This window comes from Anser cygnoides, chromosome 3, assembly GCF_040182565.1.
Source record: "Anser cygnoides isolate HZ-2024a breed goose chromosome 3, Taihu_goose_T2T_genome, whole genome shotgun sequence".
Lineage (NCBI taxonomy): Eukaryota > Metazoa > Chordata > Aves > Anseriformes > Anatidae > Anser > Anser cygnoides.
The window spans coordinates 120083893-120106024 of NC_089875.1; the positions used below are offsets into that span (position 1 = coordinate 120083893).

The following is a 22132-nucleotide window of genomic DNA, read 5'->3' on the forward strand; positions in this document are numbered from 1 at the left end:
TCCAGTCCCCATGAATCAGATGCAAATTGTACCCCACAGAGTTGGCTAATCTGTCATCTCTAGCAGACTGTCAGCTACCTGTCCAGGCCTTCTCTCCTGGTATTTAAAAAATCATCTTGGAACCTTTCATGTACTTATCTGTCTTGTATTGACACCAGCTCTCCAGGATTCGTATTATTTCCAGCTCTGCTTTAAAGACAAAAGCACAACTGATTGCAAAGTCTTCTGAGGCACTGCAAATCTGAGACCAGATTAAATTCGTCGAGACTACGCTTTTCGTTCTGCCTTCGAACTAGCGATGGACCAAAGGTGCCAATCCTGACGGTTTTGATTTCAGGGGCGCTGAGGCCGATGTGAAAAGCGGAGCAGCTTGCTCTGAGAGCTCAGCTCCAGGCTTATACCCACATCCCCTTTCCTTCATACAGCAAAACCGCAAGCTGGTCTGGGATCTCCACACCCAGTGCAAGGGAGAGCACACCGCACCTTGTGCACAGCTCACCCTTCCCCTAGACTTTGCAAAATTAGATCAGCTTCCTCTCTGTGAATCAGTTTCACCTTCTGCTCTAGCACAGAGTTACGCGGCGTCCGCTTAGGTGGTGCGGTGTAAACCGGGGCAGAAAATGCAAGCCAGAAATTTGAGCAGTGATCGTACCCGACCTTCTCTGCTTGGACCTTTGTTACTTGTACTTCTGTGCAGGTTTCCCTCCTCCACAGCAGTTTGGTCCTCTTTAAATCCAACACTGATACAGCATTTCGAGGCTTTCCCATAGGAGGGATGCTATTTTTTTTTTCCGCTTCGAGTTTTATTAACTAGTCAATAATCCTTGTGTAAGGAAACTTGCCCTTGGCTCTCCAATCCGAAGCAAAAAATCAAGTAGCTGTTGGTTCAGCAGAAATATCCGTCCTCTCACGAGGAGCCTGACTCGCAGCTGTAATTTATTGCCCTTCCTCCACATCGCTTGGCCACCGGTACAGGTTTCGCTAACTCCTGTTGCGTGTTGCAGAGCTCAGGGAGGCCGTCGTTCATCTCGCAAGCTACCCGGGCTTCAGCAGCGCCGTAGGAGCCGTTGTTACGTGAGTCGCATCAGCTTTTCCGTGCCCCGGGACATTTGGGAAGCTAACCCCACTGTCTTCCAGCCGCCTGCCAGAGATTTCATGACTGTCGGTAAATTCCTTAGTTACTTGAGAAGCCGTTGCTATAGGAAATGTCCTTTTCGGCGTGTTTGTACTGGCTTGTCTAAATGAGTGTCAGTAGCGGCATCTGACTGGGCAAAAAAAACCTGTCAGTATCTGCCTTCTGATGTTAACATTGGCAGCAGCCTCTTGTAACTGTTGCAGGGAAGTAGCTCCGGTGGCCAAATTCTTTCAAAACGCAGATATTACCTGCCTGAACGTTTAACTCTTTCGTGAGATCCCTGAATCTTACCCTGTTGTTTCCAGGCTGTTGGCCACCATCTTCTAAGGAGAAGATGCGTGGTGGTCTGGAACCGTTACTCACTTGTAGGGTGTAATTATTAATTCCTCTCTTCTGGGTTTCTGTGTGTTAGGTTTCTTTTCACAGGAGGTAAGTTTTTGTCAGGGACCTTAAGGACTCGTCAAACCCATCACTTTTTCTGTAGGTGGGATCAGCTCTGCTTGTGTCATTCGCGAGGGATGTGTTTAAGAAACCAACAAATGAGTGCCTGTCTTAGGAAAACCCCCACCGACTGCACAATCTGTGTGTTTGCCTAAACATAGGAAGATTTCCAACTCTTAAACCGCATCTTTGTTGATACTATTTAAGATCTTTATTTCTTTGTCATGGGGAGTAGAACATAAGAGATGAGTCTGCTGTTTTCTTCCTCCCCTTTACATGAAGGTTCCTCCAGAAATCATAAACCCCAAATCATACCTTCCTACTGCTAGTCTTACTTAGTGTTTTTATAGCTTCTGGCATGCCAGACAGAGATGTGGCTGGCAAGCTTTCAGCTTTTTTCAGTCATGAGCCTAAATTACCAGCTTTCTACTTAGAACAAGTTCGATGTGGCCAGCCCTTGCTGTGAATCAGGAGAAGGCTTAGACTGAAGCCATAGTGCGGCATCTTTACCACTGTCGTGGCCCAAAACCGGCAGATTGTTGCTGTCTGGCCTTCCCTCTGAAGGTATCTTAGGGAGCTGAAGCAATATTAAGTGACTTTTCCAGTTTAGAAAGTGGTGTGCAGAGTGGGGGAAGATGCCGTATTGGGTAGGGCAGGTTGGAAGGAAAGCTTGCTCTGGTTTTGTCTTAACGTCGGTTGAGTTACGGGATATGGCTTTGCTGATATAACTTGGTCCTCCTTTGCCCTCCTAGGTCCTGGTGACCAGTCACCCACATACATAAATTCCGTCCCAAGCTCAGCTTTGATGTGAACAAGCTATTTCTCTCCAGAACAACCTCCTTGCACGCTTTTGGAGATAGTTTGTGCCAGGGATCCTTTCTAGTCCTACAAGATGGCCAAGACTGAGCCAGATCTGGCTCCCTCCTCCGTACATAGCCCTCCAGTACCATTCCAGCGGTCTCTAATCTCCCAGACATGCCCGAATCCCTTCTGAGGATGCACAGCAGGCACCCTCAGTGTCACGTCAGGAAAGCAGAGGTCCAGTGGGGCTGTTTTGTGCAACGTTTAACAGGGTCTGGAGGGGGCTTTGCACCATGCAGAGAGCTCTGCTCCTGTAGTTACACCCTTACTAGTTTAAAGCTAGCTTGCAGACACAAACACAAGAAGTGTAACAAGGATTCCCAGAGCAGCATCCTATGGTGAACTCCTCCTGAACCGAAGCAAGCATATAAATCAAAGTTTGTACTTTTTAACTACTGTAGACGTGAGCAGAGCATATGGGCGAGACTATTAAAGAGAAGAGAATACGGTCTCTCTCCGGAGACTTGAATCTGTCCTAGTGACTCCAGGCGTAACAGGATATACAAATGGTTCTGTTTCGCTGCTTTGTTTTAATGTTGATTTGTTTGTAGTCTGCCCGAGATATTAATTGGTGTTTTACAAGTATAAAGACAAAGGTGTCTGCCCTGAAGAACTCCCTAACAAAAACCACTACTGTACAGCATTAATGCACAGTCAAATTTGCTGCCTAATGAACCAATCGCTTTGATAAAGTCTCTACCTCCTGGTGAATTCTCTGCTTTGATTTTCCCCTCGACTCCCATCTTCTTTTACACCTCACTTTGTTTTCTCTTTCTCTCAGCTTTAAATTTGGGGGGTGGTTTGCGCTCTAATCAACGTTTTATGGCGTAGCTCCTGGAAAGGAAGTGAATCACCGCTTTCATTAGGAACAAACAAAGTTGGTCTGGTGTTGCAACCGTGTGGATATAAAAACTGAGAAATTGGAAGACCCTGGCCTGACACGGAATTTTAAGAGGGGAATAGCTCTGCGACGTTAGCTTTTAATCCCTTCAACACGCTGCGGTTGATAACAGGTTGGAACATGGATGTCAGTTCCTTTGCGATGTTCGTATCCAGCAAAATAGTTGAACAGTGGCTCCTTTTTAGCGATGTCTTGGCTTCTTACCACCTATGACTTCGCGTGGATTTTTTTTTTCCTTCGAGAGGTGTTGATTGCTGCAAAAATGTCGTGTTAATGGTTGCAGTCTGCATCTTACCGTCGCCAGTTCTGTTTGTCTATTGTTGCCTCCTTTGCAGAGGTGCTTATTTCTGCAGCAGGGGTGGCAGAATAGACACTGACCACTTCTCATGTGCCTCAGCACAACGTCAGCCAGTTGCTTTAAACTGTCTCCATTGGTGGTTTTTGCTGTCGCTATTGTTTTCCTGGTTCTCGCTTAGCCCCACTCGCATGCTAAGTCAACACCTACCTTTTAGCACAAATCATGTCCTCGTGAAGGAGATGAGATGTGCCTGAGAAACCTTGGAGACAGCAGCCTTCCAAATATTATGTCCCTACTCTTTGTGAAAATAAATGGTTGCGTGAAGAGGAAAGGCAAACTGTTTTCCCAGCTGGGCTCGGCTGTATTATTAGACATCAGAGAATCCACGCGGAGGGAAGCCGTTACGAGTGTCGTAACCACAGGAACGGCTTCGGTCACGACTTGCACTTCATTACATACGGGGTCGTCCAGCCACAAGATGCAAAGCCGCAGGAAGCCAAGCTGCTTCGCTGAGGGTTAACTGCAAGTATTCCATGCAGCTTGGATCCCGGGGCAGCCGTGACCTTCGTCTGGGCTTGGAACGACGGCTTTAAAGCCTCGGTGGCTCCACCTCCCAGCTTTTCTTATGGCATTAAGCACGGGGTAACGAAGGGAAGAAAGAAAACTGAGCTGGCGTTGCTGAGTCACCGCTGAGGTTCGAGGCTGGCTGACTTGTTGGTGGAGCTCTGCTCGGGATGGGGGGGACCACCCAGCTTCTGCAGGTAGCAGGAGGGATTAGCAGAGGGCTCACGTAATGAAAGGAGAGAGCAGGAGGATGATTGACTGCAAGGAAGTAAATCCAAAGCAGAAAGCAGCTTTTATGGGCGGATTGTTAGAGAGTCTAATTGGGGAAAATTAAATCTTTTAAAGCTTCTGCTCTTGCTCAATGTTAGGCCACTCAGCGCAGGGGTCTTTTTTCCTCCTTTTTCTACACCCTTTCAGTACTCAACATCAAGCAAGCAGTGATTTCTGGGCTTTCTTAGGACATCCAGGTGAGTTAGTCCAAGTATTCCTTCAAGGATTTGAGACCCCAACCAATGCCACATCCCCCTTAGCAGCTTCTTAGGACGTGGCTGAGGGACTGGAGGCAGCAGCTGGGGCTTGCGCTGTTTGCCTTTGCATCTTCTCTTACTCCTAGACAGCAGAATATTGGGAACAAGTGAAACACTGGAAACAAATTGATTTCTCCTTTAATTTGATGTTTCCTCCTGAATCTCCTCTTCATCTTGCTGCTTATTCCTGGAGCAGTTTGCTATTAAGCTGTGATAAGCATCCCATTCCCATTCCTTTTTCAGAGCTCCCGTGCCAGGAGACGTTCCAGCTTGGAACACGCACGCTCCCTGCGGGATCGCCTACCTGATAATTATTTGTATTGTTTTGTACCCACTCATAGCTTTAACCTGCAAGTCCCTTGAGGCACAGGTTCTGTGTTTTGTGTGGTTCACCGGGCAACCGCAGCGCACTTCGCTTCCCCTAGGGCATTACATAAAGTGTTAATAAGAAAATCCTAGGAAATCTATTTGGAATTACAGACACAGGGATTTTCTCTTTGTCATTTTTAACATTACCACTAAATCTTTATGCAGCACCATGAAGCTAATGCTTAGCATAATGAAAGACGCGTGTCTTTATAATTTTGATCTGTGTGAACTCTAGAAGTAAGGATCACCAAAAGAAAAAAGAAGGCGAGGATGAAGAGAACCAGCAAAGAAGGGTGTGAAATGAAGTGAAGGCTGTGGCTCACAAGGTGCAGAAGCTGAAGGCAGGCAGGAAAAGCAGAGCTGAAGCACGAAGGTCAGACACGGAAAGCAAGCCAAAGGAAACGAAGTCTGATGAGGGCTTGGAAGGTGGAGAGTGAGGCTTTCTAATCCCAGAGGAGGAAGGTGATGTAAACCCAAGAGCAGCCTGGACAGATAAAGATGTGAAACAAAAACCAGCTAAATGTTTGCACCTCTAATGCTTGGAAGATCAGAGCTCTTTGAGCTCCTACAGCAGAAAAGTTAAGACCATGACCATGAGGGTGCAGATTATCTCAATGTCATAGGGCTGTCTGTCAGTTTTGAAGCCCAGTACTTGTCTTCTTCACTTGGATAGTGAGGATTTTCTTTGGCATTGCAGTAGGCTTTGGTAACATAGATAATGTACGTGCTGATCTAAGCTGTTCTCTCCTTAAACAGCTTGCTTACACAGGTTAAAACGTGAGTTGTTTCGTAGGTTGATGGAGCCAGAGTTCTGCCCAGAACTGCAGATTTCACAAACTGACCACGAAAAGCCATCATCTTTGTTACAGGTCACAGCGTACGTGCTCTGTCTTGCTCAGACTACGAGGCTGGGCAAGTCGTGCTGGCACTTGCAGTCCCCATGGATTACCCATAAAGGAGCGTCAACTGCTTCGTGACAAGTTTTCCACCTGCTTTGTGGCTGAAATAATCTGCCTGTTCACTGGCCTGCGCTCAGTAGGGGCCATCTTAATGAGGTATTTCGAGAAAGATCAGCTACTGCTGGAACTGAAATGAGCATTTCAGAGTGTGGTCACTGCTGATATAGTCAAGGGTGAGATGTGTGGAGGTTATTCACATGCTTTTTCCCTTCTCTTTCCTGAAGGCTGTTCCTCCTCCGTACATCTCAAGTGCCGTCTTTCTTCTTCCAGATAACCACTCCAAACTGATTCTTCCTCCTCTTTTGCCCTTTGTCCATCCTTCTTTTTTGCTCCCTTAGCTCCCTGAGTCCCCATGAAGGGAGAACCCTGCTTCATGTATTTAAGAAACACTTGTTCGGTTGCTTTGACACCTAATAGCTGACTTACTTTTCAGTACCAAGGGGACAGAGACAGCCTTGAAGGGGATGCCCAGGGCTCTTTCCACTTTCTGTCAACTGTGCAAAGGGCTGAAATACCTGTCATGTAGTAGGAAGCCTCAGGACTAGGAAATATTTTGCTTCTTTGAGAAATAAGAGGGCTTCCCCTCGATTGCTGCCGTTCCCTTCTATCTGCTGTGGAGTGTGCGAATGAACACCCAAGAGCAAAGGTTCTGTCCTTGCCTCCTCGAGCTTTTTTTTCCACCCCAAATGATGTCACACATGAAGTTTGTGTTGCGTCTTGCTCATGGGTACAGTCATTCCGTCTTTCCTTCCTTTGATACTCCTGTTGCCAAAGTCAATTTAGATCCAAATTACAAGCTTTTCACTTCCGATTCTGAAACTTACTGGTGGTGGTCTGCTGTGTAAATACTTACTAATGGCAATGTTAACGAATTTGGTAAAAATAGCAAAGCCTGTAAATCCAAATGAACTCAGAACACCGTATGTCTTCTTTAAAGCACTCTCTTCACCTTTGCTTTTCTGCTGCTTGGGGTATAACGCGTGCCTCCAGGAACTTGGAAGCTAACGTTGCAGGCGAGTGCAGAACAATACAAGTCTCTGCAGAAACGCTGCTCTGATAATTTTGCTTTTTTGGCCTACATTTCTCAGTGGTTATTATTTGTTAATTATGTTATATAGCGCTCACATGTGGGCTAATTGCTTCCCCGGAGAGCCTCCAGTAAAATGATGGACAGAACAAGGGCAGGATGTTACACCTAGCAGATAGAAAAAGGGTAAGGTAGGACACGGGCAGTATGGTTAGTCAAACGCTTCTGTCTGCATCTGAGAACGGAGCAGCTTTAGGAAGGACACTGTGGATGAGTTGGGTTAGTGCGTGGGGTGAAGGACGGGTGCTAATTGGAATCGATCCGCAAGGAAGCACCAAAACTAAAGGCAGCAACGAAGAAAAAATGCCAAAATTTATGAAAGAAGACTGCAGGGAGATAGAATGTAGCTTGTTTATAGAGGAGGTGGAATGCAGAGCTGTACCATGTGAATCCTTGAAAGCAAGAACAAGATCCATATGAACTGTAGCAACACAGCATGAGTGATACTCATTGGAAAGACAAAACCCATCCCTCACACAAACTCTTTTCTTCAAACCCTTATGGATGGGAGAGAAGCAAAAGGCGCATGCGCATCCGTGGGGTTGTATGTCAGATTTGAGCTCTCTTATTCTTGCTGTTTGTCATCTTTGCTGGTATTTATGGTCTGCGCTGCTCGAAATTGCCATGTTCTGATTCATTTTCCTGTGCTGCAAATACTTCTTCACACCTGCTTCAAGGAAAGGAACCCGGTCCTGTCGAAGGCACGCTTAACAAATAAGTGACTAAAAGTGACACAAGGAGGGATTTCTCAGCAGCTCCTCTGCCACTGCTTGTGCTGAAAAACAGGAAATATCTGTGCCCTTGCACGGAGCAAGCTTGATTTTGATCCGTGGATCAGCTGTCCAGCGTATCACCCTTTCAAAGCAAAGCAGCGGAAAAGTTTTAAGAGCGTGTGTTCCTTTTGAGAAGCATTTTCTAGTGGGAGGATGGAAGGATTGAAGGTTTGGCCATTTAAATTGTGTCTGTTTTGAATGCTTGTAGAAAGACTGTTTATACACAAATGTTACTTTCTACATTTATTGTTAAAAAAGAGATAGAATTGAGGTTTTACATAGGTAGGAATTCTCTTCAGATTTCAGAATGCAGAGTATCCTTTGCCAGAAGCCAAACCGTGATGCTCGTTTTGGTTGCTCTTAGAGCTGCTACCAGGACTGCTTTCTCTCTAGGTATCTCCAATGGTTTTTATGGTGTCCTATCTCTCAGTGACTTGTCTCTGCATTTCAAATCTTCATACTCCTTGCTAATGCCTTTGTTTATATTAGCAGTGTGGCTGGCTGAGCCCACTTGTTACTTCTCCTCTGGTCTATTCAGATCCTTCTGTATCTGTGTGGAGTAGGAAGGATTCCTGAAGCTGATAATCAAGGGTCTGGTCTTTGAGTCCTGATTAGAAAGGATTAACAGCAGCTGCCTGTGCCACATAATACAAAGGTCTAACGAAGACTGCCTCGGGAATGACGTGACAGTAGTGAAACAACCACATGAAGAAGGCTTTGGTTATTTCTGCTGCTACCTGGATATTGCTTACACTACTGGAATGATTGTCCTGGACGTCTGAAGGCATTGGCATTTAGCGTGTGGCTGCGGGATGAAAAGATCAACACTGATTTGGTTGTAATGCTGCCCGCTCCTTTAAAATACTACATTTGAAAGTCTCTTAGTGATTTGCTTATACATGGTTATATTGCAGGAGAGACAAAAACTGTGATGTTTGTTCCCTGTTAAGTGTCACAGCTGCAAAACACTGTCAGGTGAGTGGAAAAGCACTTTCAGCGCTCATGTAGTGCCTTGCACATCTGGGATGCCTCTCTCAAGGATCTCAAAGTACTTTATAAACACTTAACGAAACTTGTAGCTCTGCTGCAAGTTTCGTAGAGCTGATAAGGCATGTTTTGCCCTTTTTTTTTTTTGATAGCTTGTGCCATAAGTGGGGAGAATAACTTCTCCAGGGTTTCCCACCAGCTCTGTTTTGTAGCTGGGAAGAGAACTTGGGAAACGTGACCTTCCCAGTCCTGTGCTCGCTTTGCCGGACCATACTTCCTCTGTTATTCAAGGTGAGAACAGAACGGTTAGAATTGATTTAGATGCTTCTGGGAAGATGAAGTCACTCTGTTTGTATCTTTGTACCGTGCCAATAGAGAGATCCTAAGGGAAATCTCTTCCTTTAGTTTTGTTTACATTCAGTCTAACACACAGATGTAATTTGCAAGGAAATGGAAAGGAAGAGAGGTTTTGCTGGCCTCAGCAGTGTAGCTAGAGCAAAATGAGATGTCACAAGGATATCTAAGTGTCTCTCTTTCAAGATATAAAAAGGATTTTTCTTCTCTGCGGTGTGATTTTTTTCTTTTAACTCTTTCCCTGTGTGCCTTCGGTCTTCCACACCTCTCATGCATTTTCTCTCATTCTCCTGTAGCCTGTTACGGGCTGCCTTCTGCTCAAGGATTTTACTCACTGCGTTTATTTGCGAAAACGTGCTTTTTTTTCCTGAAAAGTGTGAGAACAGTAGGAGGAAGTTTGTGTGCTCTGTGCAACACGGTATCAGGGTTCCCAAGCTGACATTGGAAATACAGGTGGTGTGACTGCCCGTGTTGTGAGTGCTGGTGCCGTAGGGCTGTCCGGGACCTGATAATGACAGCTGCAATGAATCCCCATGGCTATCGTTGTAATCAAGTCTCTGGCCAAAATCTAATCCCTTGCACTTTTTGCAACCCTGTTGCTTCCTGTTACGCTGTTGTCTTCAGGCTGAAGGCAAAACCCGGCCGAGTGTTGGAGCTTATTGCTCGGCTCCTGGTTCATTGATGGGAACAGGCTGGGATCCAACGCGTCGTACGGCAGTAGGACTGTTGTATGACAAGCAAATGGTATTTTGGATGCCTAGGGATTGCATTCAGTGAGCGACATAGCGGCTTTCTACTTCACAGCAGCAGTAATGTGTGAATTATAAAAATAAATGGGAACGCTAAAATCGGCCACTTGCTGAGATACGGGATGAGCTTTTGGCAGAAATGTAAAGGAGAATTACAAGGCAGCCTGGGAGAAGTTGGATGCCGTTTCCGCTGAATTTAAACCCAAAATAAAAAATGGAGTCAGCAGACATGATGCAAATGTACTTGAAAACCAAGCACCTGTGGATTTGTAGGGTAGAAAGTTATTGCTGTTATATGGTAGTAATACGTCCTCGCTAGGATGCAGAGCCTCTGTCCTTGCAGGTTTTCATGACTCAGCCAGAAAAGACCCAGCTGACCTGATCTCGTGCTGGCCGTAGTCCTGCTCCATGCCGGAGGCTGGATGAGGACCTCCAGAGGTCACTTCCAATCAAGGATTCTATGAATAACCCCGAATCATTCGGAGCAGAGATTTACTGCAATAAAATCCCTTGCCTTTTTTAGTTGTAGCGAAGCAGTCCTCCCGCTCTTTCCTTTGTAGCTGCAGATGGAGGCAGGTGTAGCAAACACAGTTCCTCGTAATTCCCCAGGGAAAACCGATATTTTTTTTATAGGTTTTTTCCTTGTCCCTTTTCCGTTAGTTACTTCCCAGCCTCTCTCCTTGTCCTTCCTGGGTAAGAGGCAGAGCTGGTGGTTTGTGTAGTACAGTAGTTAAATCAGCTGCGATCTTGCAGTTGGGTTTTTCAACGTATTCTGACACCAAGTTTATTTTAATGGGGTTGAACGGGAAAGTTTTTCTGGGTAGTAATTGGCATTTGTCCTTTGAAAAAGTGCTGTCGTGTTCTGCAGCCCGTCTAGGTGTTAGACATTCGGGATTTCCATTTTGTTTCCTGAAGGTGGATTCCTCGCTCTTTCTCGGCACTCAGGATAAAAAGTAGTGCAATTAAAACTCAGTGTGGCTGTGGGAGGTGTCCTGGTGACTGCAATACCACGGACAGCAAAAGAAGGAAATGACAGGGCACCTGAATTTTTAGCAGTTCTTCTTTCTGAATTTCATGTTTGTTTGTTTTTTTTTTCTATCTCTTTCACTAAAATCATCTTTTATTATCGGAAGTCAATTTGCATCAATTGCTTTTTTTTTTTTTTTTAAAGCATTAGGGGGCTGTAAGATGCTTCTTGAGTACAGATACCCCATTTTCTTTTCCAAGCAAGGATTAACTCCACCTAATGCTTTCCTGATAGTTGTCACAGGTTTGTTGTAGTGGTTGAGACTCCCAGTGGATGAGGCTTCGTGTAGACGCTGATAGATTTGTTCTTCTGGCAAAATTTTATGTCAGTAGTTTACACCTGCTGCCTCTCATCCTCTTCATCAAAGGACTGGGAAATTTCTCCCTTTTCTCTTTGCAGCAGCCCTTTCTATATTAGAAATATGTTGTCATTAGCTCTTCATAAGATGCTGTCTGCAGTGTACCGAGCTCAGTTAGGTGAACTGAAAATGGTAGAGCCCATTCTTATGCCAGAATTGACTTCAGAACTGATGGTACATGGCCTTCTTTCTGCACATATTTAGTTTAATCCTGCTTAAACTCATCATGCTACAAGTCTTTGTTCACTCTCTTGCCCGTTTGATCCCAATCCAAATGTTTATGCTTATGGCTAACGTTACGTTGTCAACTCCTTACAGCGAGCCTCTGTCATCCTTAACGTCTGCAAAGCTCCAGAGTGATTCCTCGGTAATAATCTGCTGTGCTGCTCTCTAGACCTGCATTGGAAAGATACGGGGATGCCCCCAGTTCCTCCTGTCAAGTTTTGTATCCTGCACAGGGCTCCTACCGGTGCTGCTCTCCGGTGGAGCAGCAGGAATAGGGCAGGATTATATTAATCGTGTTGTTACGGATTCTTAACGAGAAAGTAACTCATCGCTGCAATTCACTCCGACTCCGCAAAGGTGGCCTTGCATTTTAAAGCCGTGGATGGTCGTGTGATTGCCTTGCAGCTCAGGCTAGATGTTTAGCCTGTCCTTACTTCATCTAGTCTATTTTCTGTAATTTAAGTGAGAATCTACTAAAATTGCAGTTTAGCTTTATTCTGCCTCTACGCTCCATTCTTCGGTACTTCTCCTTTTGTGTCATTTTGTCAATTTGTGCTAACAAAATGACTTGTGAAATGGTACACCCTCATTTGCAAACGAGGAAGCAAAGGCATGTGAAATTACTCGGCTTAAGTAACTGTAGTTCATACGTGGCAGTTATTAGACTGTATAGTAGTGTGTTTTTTTTTTTTTTTTTGATTCCTCTATTTTAAGCTTTAAGTGCTAGGAAAGAAACACCTGCAGTGAAGAGGAGGAAATTTTATTGAATTAATCCACATTGCAACCTACTTCTGTTGCTTATGTATAGCACCCTTTATTTCTGCTGATTTGTTGCATCTTGCTTTTCCTCCTAGAGTAACGTGCGGATGCGTTCGTTGATTTTTGGATTTTAATTCTTCAGCCTAAGGTCTTAAATCTCCAGTTTGGGTTTTGAACTCATTTATTTCATGAGGTGTCTAGATACCGTTCTACTTTGGGCTTCTACTGTTGCCAAACATTTTTCATGTTTGAATGTGAATCTTTTTCTGTATATAATAGGCCATAATCCCATATTTTTTTCCTTCACTAAGTAACTATGTGGGAAAGATGCTCTGAGAGTACAGTGCCGTAGAGATGCAATCCTGATCCTGCAGGAATTAAGGGAACCAGGATTTCACTCTATAAGTTTAGTGTGCTGACTTAATGATTAAATCACCATTGTGTGTAAAAGTGAAGAAAGCGTGCAGGAACAACAACAACAAAAAAAACTAACCTGTGAGTACTTAGCGCTTTATTTTTCCATACATTCAGCCAATTGCATAAACAGATGATGTTTACTGGGGACTTCTGGCTATAATTGACCCTCATCTTTTCCTGTGCACTTCCCAGCCTCTCCTTGAATTTTCCTATTGTTTCCTCTTAATCACTCCACGCTTAACTCTGCTTTAAGCAGTGCTTTTCTCCTGCTTGGGACCGTCCTACCAACTCTCTACAGACTTGCATTCCCAAGTCTTCTTTTAACTTGATCTTCTCAGCCTGAATTCGTTTGCAGTTGTGGAACTCGTGATGAGGATGAAGACATCTCCAAAGGCCAATCTTCTGGCCTCCCACCAGTTGTAGCAGGATTGCTCTTTTTCTTTTACCTGGTCATCAGGAACGGAGCAGGAATGGTTCTTCGTCTTTCATCCTGTATAATTCATTGCGTTTTGGAGGTTGCGGAAACACGGTGCTCACTTACGTACGCGTGTCTTATTTTTGGAACTGCATAAACTGCAACTCTCCTGTTGAGAGGTTAGAGAAGAAAAACATGTTTAGAGTTCAGCGGTGTTCCCATGGCTACTTAGACAGGTACATCACGGGAGGGGGAACACTGCTGGCATGTAACAGCCCTTGCAGGTGATTTATGGCTTTACATAAGCTTCTCCTAAACCGAGAGGTTTTCTAGAGTTGGCACCTCCTTGCTTGTCTCCATGCCCTGTTAGTTCTGTGTTCAGTGGCCCGTGGTTATTAAAATTCTTATCAATAAAGGAGTTTCTGAGCGAGGTTCTTATTTTCTGGGATCGTGCATACCTTCTGAACTCCTCAGCTTAACCAAAGGAACATTTTTTTTTAATGCCTAATGTATTTTATAAAAAGAAATGTGTAGAGTTCAAGTAATATTTGCCTTCAATTACAGTAATTAAGTTGTCAGGACTCAAAGTCACCAAGGGAATGAGAAAATCCTTTCCTGGTTGGCCAGAGGATAATTGGTGTTCTGGTTGCGAGTGTGTTTTACATATTGGGGTGGGGAGGGAAACCGTTCTGGCTGGCATCTGCGGCAGAAAACCTGGGAGACTGTTTGTCATTTTGCAATACAAGGTGTCAAAATCCTCCTGCTGGCAGAAGGAAGAGAAAGTGACCTGTTTAACGTTGCTTTAGCAGGGCAGCTATTTTTTGATCGGCACCTGTGCCGCTTGCTCCGGTTGGGACGCATGTCTTTTTTAATAAGAAAGCGACTGCAAACATAGCTCAGTCCATTTATTCTGGGGGTTTGTCTTGTCAAACGTCTACTGCAGCTCCCCTTTCATGTGTACACTCGTATCTGTAGCTATGTGTAGGTATGTGTGCCTTTTTCCCCACGTTAAACATCTCTTTGCAGACTTTGATAGAAATCACATAATTTCTGTTACCTCCTAAACTTACTCGAGGTAGGCCACAAAGGTATTCCTGCAAGAAAAGTACCTAATTTTGCTAAGTGCCCCCACAAACATCACTGGCATCTCAAGTGTAGCGTTGCTTTCGTTCCACTGGGCTAGCTCTCTTGAAAGCCGACGGATGAGGAAATCGCCACTCGTGATGCATCGCTAACGACCCAAATCTTTGCATTCCTGCTCGTGTGAGTAAAGGTTACTGGTGTACAAGGAGTCAGACCTGTGAAACCTTACCTACAAACCCTAATAAAACCCATTTCAGCCATCAGCTTTAATGACGCCCTAAAGAGAGCCGGATCACTTATCTCCACCGTCGTGCACTAACTATGAAGTTTTGAGATAAGTGGGTTTATATCTCCCACTTTGCTGCTGGCCTTCACCCTGTTATCACTTGGTGCCATTGGACGTGGGTGTAAAATATTACTGCTCCGATTTGGTTGCGTTTTATAGTCACTTCAGTCCACGTACAAGATTCATGGGCAGAGTGGGTGCTCTTATCTGCGTGCGTTTATGAATGGAAAAACAGCCTCGTAGCTGGCGTACTCACCTCGTTTGCCCGTAGCGGCTGCGGATAACCTCCTGTTTCAGAAGCATCTCGTGGGCCAGATGTTGGTAAGGACTCTACACGATTCCTACCTGCTCAGCTTTTGCCATCTAAGGGGGTGTGCTTAGGTACCTGCAGTTCACACCAGCCTTTAAAAAAAAAAAAAAATTGGGGACATTTCCAGAAGTCGTTTGTGACTTCTGCCAAGCCAAAGGATGTGCCACAAAGGGTTATTTTTGAGTGCTTCAATATCCATGTAAACACGTCCGAATTTCAGCTGCTCTTTGGGCATGTTTATTTTGCAAGTCACAGATAATTTAGCAAATTTTTTTTTTCATCTTGTTGCATTTGTTGCTTTTTCAGGGTCGATTCTCTTCATGCCATACATAACATCCAGCTCAATGAGTGTAGTTTGCCTTTTGTTTTTACATTTACTTTCTAGCCACTTGGCTCTTTTTATAGATACTCACCTGCAGCTAGAGTTCAGCAGCTATTTATTCTGTGTATGCAGAAGCCTTGTAAGATCTAACCTGTGATGTTGTTTTTGCCATCTGATAACATATGATCAAATGGAACATGTTTAAATAACGTCTAGGACACAATGACAGTAAAGCAGCTATGAAACAAACATTTCTAAAGATCAGATAAGATGGAAGGGATGCATCAATGCTGGATTGCTCCGTGTAGCCCAAGTTGTTGCACTTCGCTGTAGAGGTATTCCAGGCATGGGATTTCCTTTCTGCCACAGGCTAATAGATCATACCGTGCTATTTTTCATGTTGGTTTATATCTTGTAGAGGCATGTGCCTTTGCAAAGTGAGTGTAACACGCCGAGTATGATAGTATTACACATAATCTGCATGAGTTGCACAGGAGTAGGTAAACAGAAATTCAAACCAACAGAGAGTCTTACCCCATCCCTGCTCTAAGTTACTGTACTTGATTCTCTTTTTGCTTTCTGTGCCACCACCTCCTCTCCCTAAACCAATGTGATCTTTTGCGTTAAGGACATCCTCACTTCTGCTGAAGTCTTTACTTTAACGATTAATTTTTAAAGCAGTATATGGTTTTAAAATACTTTTAGTGTTAATATGCAGAAAACTAATTTTGTTTAAAGCCATTATTTCTGACTGCCAACTCCTGTTCCTCCTTGTTCCGCTGCAGGAGGATGACACTGATCCCAAGTCTCAGGAGGAGAAGCAGAGAGACCCCTGGCTATCTGAGCCTGCAGACAGTCCCAATACAGTGAAGAGTGGTCTCACTGTACAGGAATATTTCGCCAAGCGCATGGCAAAATTGAAGGGATCCCAGAAAGAAGCAGAAACAAAGTCAGACAATTGCTGCCCAGCCACAGAGGAAGTCTTGGAGCTTTCAGAAGAATTGGAAACCAAAGCCAAGAAGAAAAAGAAGAAGCAAAAGAGTGATGAGGCAGAGAGTCCAGACCATTGTGAGAAAGCAAAAATAAAAAAGTCTAAGATAAGTAGCTTGAATGGAAATGAACTGGATGCTTCTTTAAATGAATGTCACTCAGGGAAAAAGAAAAGGAAGCATAAAGAGCAGCACGAAGAGGAAAGCATTAGTAATGATGAAAATATGGGCAATGGAGAAGTTTATATGGGAATATCTGATGGGGAAGATCTCTGCACAGAGGACTCAGAGACAAAGCAAAAGAAACGCCACAAGAAGAAGCACAAAAAGCAAAAAGAGGAGACAGGTGACTGTACTGAAGGAACGCAGAGAAAGAAAAAGAAGCACTGCAAGTAGATTTAACCATTTAAGAGTCAAGGTGGGACTTTGAGGTGGTTTGAACGTTATCACATTGGATGAGAAGCCTACATAAACACCAGCCAAACATCAGATGGTAATTCAGCCTTGAGTACACTTGAGCTCCTCATCCAACTGAAACCACAGATTGTATTTAAATACAGCTCTTACAAGGGGGCTGAGAACATGGTGACAGGCCAACAGGAGCTTCAGTGCCATGGTGAAAAGGTATCCAGCTACAGGGCCAAGGCTTGCACGTCTACAAAGCAAGACTTGATTAAAAAGAAAACAACAGCTATGCTTTGCCCTCCCGTTGTGGCAGAACCGAGGTTCACCTTAGGGGCTGTGCAAGAGCTGTGTTTTAACACAGCAGAGCCTACACCTTCAGCCCGCGTTCACCCTGGTGTGACTCCATTCACAACAGATAACAGCAAGCAAAATCCGGGCTGGTTTTAACCACTGTGGTTAGGACTGTGAAAACCAGTAAATTGCTGTGTGCTGGTTCACACTGACTGTGTTTTCTCAATCCAGGGAGATGAAAACAGAAAAAAAAAGTCATCCTATTGCTGCCTTTATTATTAAAGCCACCATTGTTTTCACTTGTGATAGCTCTACTTCTGGAAACAGGAGGGGGGTTGCAAAGCTGTATGTATTTCTTTTCATTGATTTTTGCGAAGTCGCGTGTAATTTTTTCATTGATCGCCGTTTACGTATAAAAATGAACATTGTTTTTTCCCAAAATGCTTAGTCTTTAATTAAAAGATTACCCCCGATTGTCACAACTAAAGAAGGAAATAAAGTAACTCCCTGTGTTCCCTGGCCAGTAGTTAACTATGGTCAAGTAACTGTAACTTTGCAACAGGTATAGGAGCTTGCCTTTCTTAGCAGTAATCTAAATCTTTGGTTCCCAGGCAGCATTCGTGGTACCTTTGGTGATGCACCTGGCATTCAAAAGCTGTCTTGGATAAGCAAAGTTTTCTGTGAAATTGGGAGACCAAATAGATTTTAAAAGCATAGCTACTCCTCTGCATCAGTATTGCCATTGACACATAGAAACCTTGCAATTTGTAACCAAATCGGAGGCTGTTTCTCACTGCAAACCTGGAAATAAGTAACGCTGGGACTCAGCACTGCCGCAAGCCATTGTGGAGGAGAGGTTAAACATTCAGGCTGGATTTTGGCACCTTAAGCTCCCTCAGCAAAAAGCTGTCGGAGGACGTGGGTGAGCTTGGAAGCGAAGTGGTGAAATGGGAAGAAGCATTCACTGTTCTCGTGTCTGGTCCTGATATTGCCTTGGCCACAACAAATTGACAGCGCAGCCCTGAAAGCCAGCCAGTTATCATGGCATCATCCAGGGTAGCCAACCAGGATTTAAATTCGTTAGCTCTTCGTTTGTTTTAGGGCCTGCCTGCGTTTCATCAGAGTAAATCTAAACCATCCCATTGGCCTGCTCTGCTGGATAAATGGGTACGTTTGTGGTTGAGCCCAGCTGAGTCGCTGAACATGGCTTGAAAAACATTGTCAAGATGCAGATGTAATACGAAAAGATTCCTTAAGCTGCCTTTATTGTCCAGCAGGAGAAGTGTAGCCTACAATACGCAGCCCACACGGCTTCAGATGTCTCAGTTGCAGCTCAGCTGGACTTCTCGCTTCTTAAGGTGCCTTGGTTTGCAATGCCAGGATATCTTAAGATCTGTCTTAAGGGCTTTCTTGCCCTGAGGACACACCCGTTCGTTGCAGCAAAACTGCTGTACTTTTACAATATGGTAAGGGAGAACAAGATGCCTTTCTCTGTGCTTCCCACTGGCGTTGTTTTCGCTAGTAGTTTTTAACCCTTAGAGCATTTGCTTTCCAGCTCTTTGCAAATATTTGCCATTGTGATGCTGCTGGGGCTGGGCTTGTTCCCTGCCTTCCTTAAGCGACAGATCACTTAAATACCATGAGCTTGCTCTGGTTGCAAGCAAACTTTGCGCTCAACATGAAAAAAAAAAAAAACTTCTCAATGGGAGAAGGCAGCAAAATAATTTTCACATTACATTATGAAGCGTCCTAAGTTTTAAAGCAGCTCTCCTAGTTTCTTGCTTACCGCTTCCTAGATTTTTACTAGTCAGTAGAAGCCCTGAATGTTTCCCATAATGTTTTTTTTTTTTAACTGTTATGCGGCTAAACTTTACAATCTCCTGGGGATTTTAACTGGAAAAGGTGCTAGTAAAGGAATAGGGTTTCCTTTGCCAAATACTGCTGGGTTTGTTCGCTTGTTCGCTGTATTAATCTTACACGAGTTTGTGTGTGCTGGATCTTATGGAAAGTGTTTGGTCAGATTCCAGTGTTAGTTACAGCAAGAACAGCAACAACAAAAAAAAAGGAATAAATCTTTAAATGTGTGGTGTTCCTACTGGTAAGCACAGTAGATTTAGGATTTAAATCTGGTTCAGATTGAAATACGAGCTACGAACAGAAGATTCTCTATTTGTACAATAAGTGGGAATTTTGCTTTTTCCTGGGAAACGTGGGATTTTATTTTAATGTGCCTCGAGCTCAAAGAGAAATAGCACGTGCAGAAACTGGGTTGTAGGAAATAACTATTTTTTGATGTACTAGAATTTGAAAAAAAAAATGATTCAGCTGCACTTCTTTGTATGTTAGTGATCAGCCAACTCTGTATTATGCAACAAGAAGCTCTTCTTACCAGATACTGGCTTGTGAAGTGGATGACAGACACAATAACATATTTCAAAGTAATAAATTATTATTTTTTGTTTGTAGTGGGTTGTGAGTCCAGTTTTAACCAAACTCGGGTTTGGCAAGAAGGCCTTTTTAGAAAGCAGAAGAATTCCAGCATTACTCAGATGGTGAAATGAGCAGAATGTAAGCACAAAGAAATTATTTGGTTTAGTTCTGTGAAAATAATACTTTTGAATAGCGGTGTCTTTTGTTACATATTTGTCCATCGTACCCACATATTGCAGCACAGATTTAATGTACCTCCAAGTGAAATCACCCAGAAACTGAGCAAAATGAAAGTCGCCGGTCTGCTTTCGCTTCCAAATTAGCGGTGATGCGCGCACACAGCATAGCTACTGAATCGTTTTCAATTTGGGTAATCCCACCTTGCCAGTGACATAGAAGAAAGTGATGGGTTTTTGGGAGTTACTTCCACTCTTTGCAGGTATGGTGTAATTCTTCGCTTTGAGCCTTGAAATTAATTGTTGGTGCAATGCCATACCAAGCTAAATGATTTGCAGGCGCAATTTTGTGAGCAGCGATAGAGATGCTAACCTTTGTGTTTGCAATTACCTGCAAGCACAGAAGTGTGTCCTGTAAAGCAGAGGCCCTGTCAAAATACCCTGTTACCAGCATCGGACCAAAGTCTGCATGAGCTTTTTGGGCTTCCAAAAACGCCTGGTTTGATCTTGCTGTTGTCTGACTCTGTAGCACCTCCTGTAGAGCCAGGGACGGGAAATCGCACAGGGTGGCAACCCCGACGTGTGCAACAGGTACTGAGCACCGTTCCCTGAATTCCCTTCAAAACTTGCCACCTCTTGTGCTGTGCACTGGTTATTTCGAGGCCCAGATGTGAGCTGCTGTTAAGTACAAGTTTCAAGGCAACTATGAAGAGCTCAGAACCTCCTTACGTCTATAGGAATTTCAGCTGGTAGGTCCTATATGAGATGCAGCCTCTTTGTGATACATAAACATCACAAATATTGATAATAATAATACAAGAAATGCACTTGGGGACCCCTCCAGCTCAGCATCTTGTTGAATTCGTGGAGTTTCCCTTTAAGCAAAAGCTCTGGTGCTGACTTCTTTCAAATAATCAGCTCTTGGCAAAGCAAATTAGCAGAATGCACCGCTTGTAATTAACCAATTTTCTCCTGTTTAAACACACAAGGCTGAAGTTCTTAAAGCATCCACCTTCAAAAGGCACAATTTACGTCACGAAACCTCCAAACCTGCCAGCACTGAGAGGAGGAAGGAAGCTGCAAGAAGAGAGGAAAACCACACAAAGTCTATTGGAGAGGCTGCATAGCATCGCGCCCGTCCTAAAAAAGATCTTGCAGCGGTGGGTCCTGGAACGGCGAGGGGATTGCAAGCATCTGGAGCAGCCCCCGGCTTCTTTTCTTCCCTGCCCCTGGCAGCGTGTGGTTTGCTGTAAATCCAACCCTTGCCGTGCTGTCGGCCGAGGAACCCCGAGAAGGGATCAGAGCTCACGAAGTACTTGGAAAATAAGCAAGGGAGGCATCTCCATACCTGTCCCGTGCAGGGATAATCAAAATTCCCTCTATACACAAATGTTTTAGTGATGGGGAACTGGTAAATATGGTTTGAAAAGGGAAAAAAAAACACCTTTGTGGTTGCTGCAGTGGGAAAGTTGTTCCAATGCCAAACTGAAACTCAATTTCTCAGCAAGTCAGAACTTAAATTCTGCTTCTGAGTCACTCGAAGATTTTTTTTTTCCATTAATTAATTAATCCATTTTTATAAATTTTTACGGCGTGAGAAGGAAATTCTGCTGGTCCCTTTTCACCAACTAAAACGCATTTCTTTTCTAACTGCTCAAGCTGAATTTTAAAAATAGCAGGAGCGGAAATACTCAGCGCTGTGCCTGTGAGTGTGCCGAAACCGTGAGCGTTTTTCTCTGCGTTTTTCGCTGTGGGGTGGACGAGGGGAAAGCTCCGGCTTCGCCTCCCAGCAAAGAGCTGATGCCCGGAGCCGTCCCTGGGGCAAAGCAGCCGGGAGCCCTGCAGGAACCCCGGATGCTGCCCTTGGGAGAGGAGAGTCCCATCAATAATTAAGGACCACGTAAATCTGGAGCTAATTTAGGATTTGTGCTTTGTCCCGCGTTTTAATCTCTCCAAGGCGAGGGGGTCACTTGGGGAAAAGGGGAGAATTTGTAAAGAGCGGGGACGGGCTTGCAAAAGCCGCGCTCGGGCGCGGGTTTTCCGTGTGACCCCACGGGAGTTGCAGCCAACCGTTCCCCATCCGTGAAATGGGGAGAACAAAGCTTTCTTCCACCCTTTGTCTGCTCGCTCTATTTTAGCTCGTGGCTTTCAGCCGTAATTTCCCTGCTCTCAAAGCCCTGCGAGAGCTCTGCTCCTTCCCGTGCCCCAGATACAGGTAAGCGCTGTGCCAGAACCGGGAAGGTAAGCAGAAAAAGTAAAGGTGAGCTTTCCAGCCTGCTGCTAATTACCCTGATACGGTCGCAATTAGAAAGGTGGCATTTTCACATGGCCCCGGCTGCCTTTATGTAACGCCGAGCTTCCTACAGGACAGGTTTAACCAGCATTTTAAGTAGGGTGCAGAATGAAACCCATCTTACTAATGCAATCAGAATGCCAGGTGCTGGAGGAGAAAGGGGGAAAAATACATATATTTAGTATTGTTTGCGCCCAAAATGTGGCGTGGGGGCCTCTAGGAAGGCCCTGTCTCCTTCCAGCAGGGGACAAGATGCGAATGGGAAGGATTTTGCAGAACTTTGCCCCGTGAGCCCACAGTGGGGTTTCCGAAACACGGCGTGACTTTGTCCCTGCAATACC

General features: G+C 44.5%; 1 protein-coding gene across 2 annotated transcripts in view; it reads left to right on the forward strand.

Moving 5' to 3' along the window:
* The window catches only part of PINX1 (PIN2 (TERF1) interacting telomerase inhibitor 1), a 60142-nt gene extending 40785 nt beyond the window's left edge, over positions 1-19357 (forward strand). For both annotated transcript variants that reach the window (XM_048079353.2, XM_013184462.3), the window contains exon 7: positions 15993-19357. In XM_048079353.2, coding sequence (XP_047935310.2) covers positions 15993-16592 — 600 coding nt within the window. In that variant the 3' untranslated portion in view covers positions 16593-19357. The remainder of the gene's footprint in view (positions 1-15992) is intronic.
* Positions 19358-22132: the final 2775 nt, after the last annotated feature.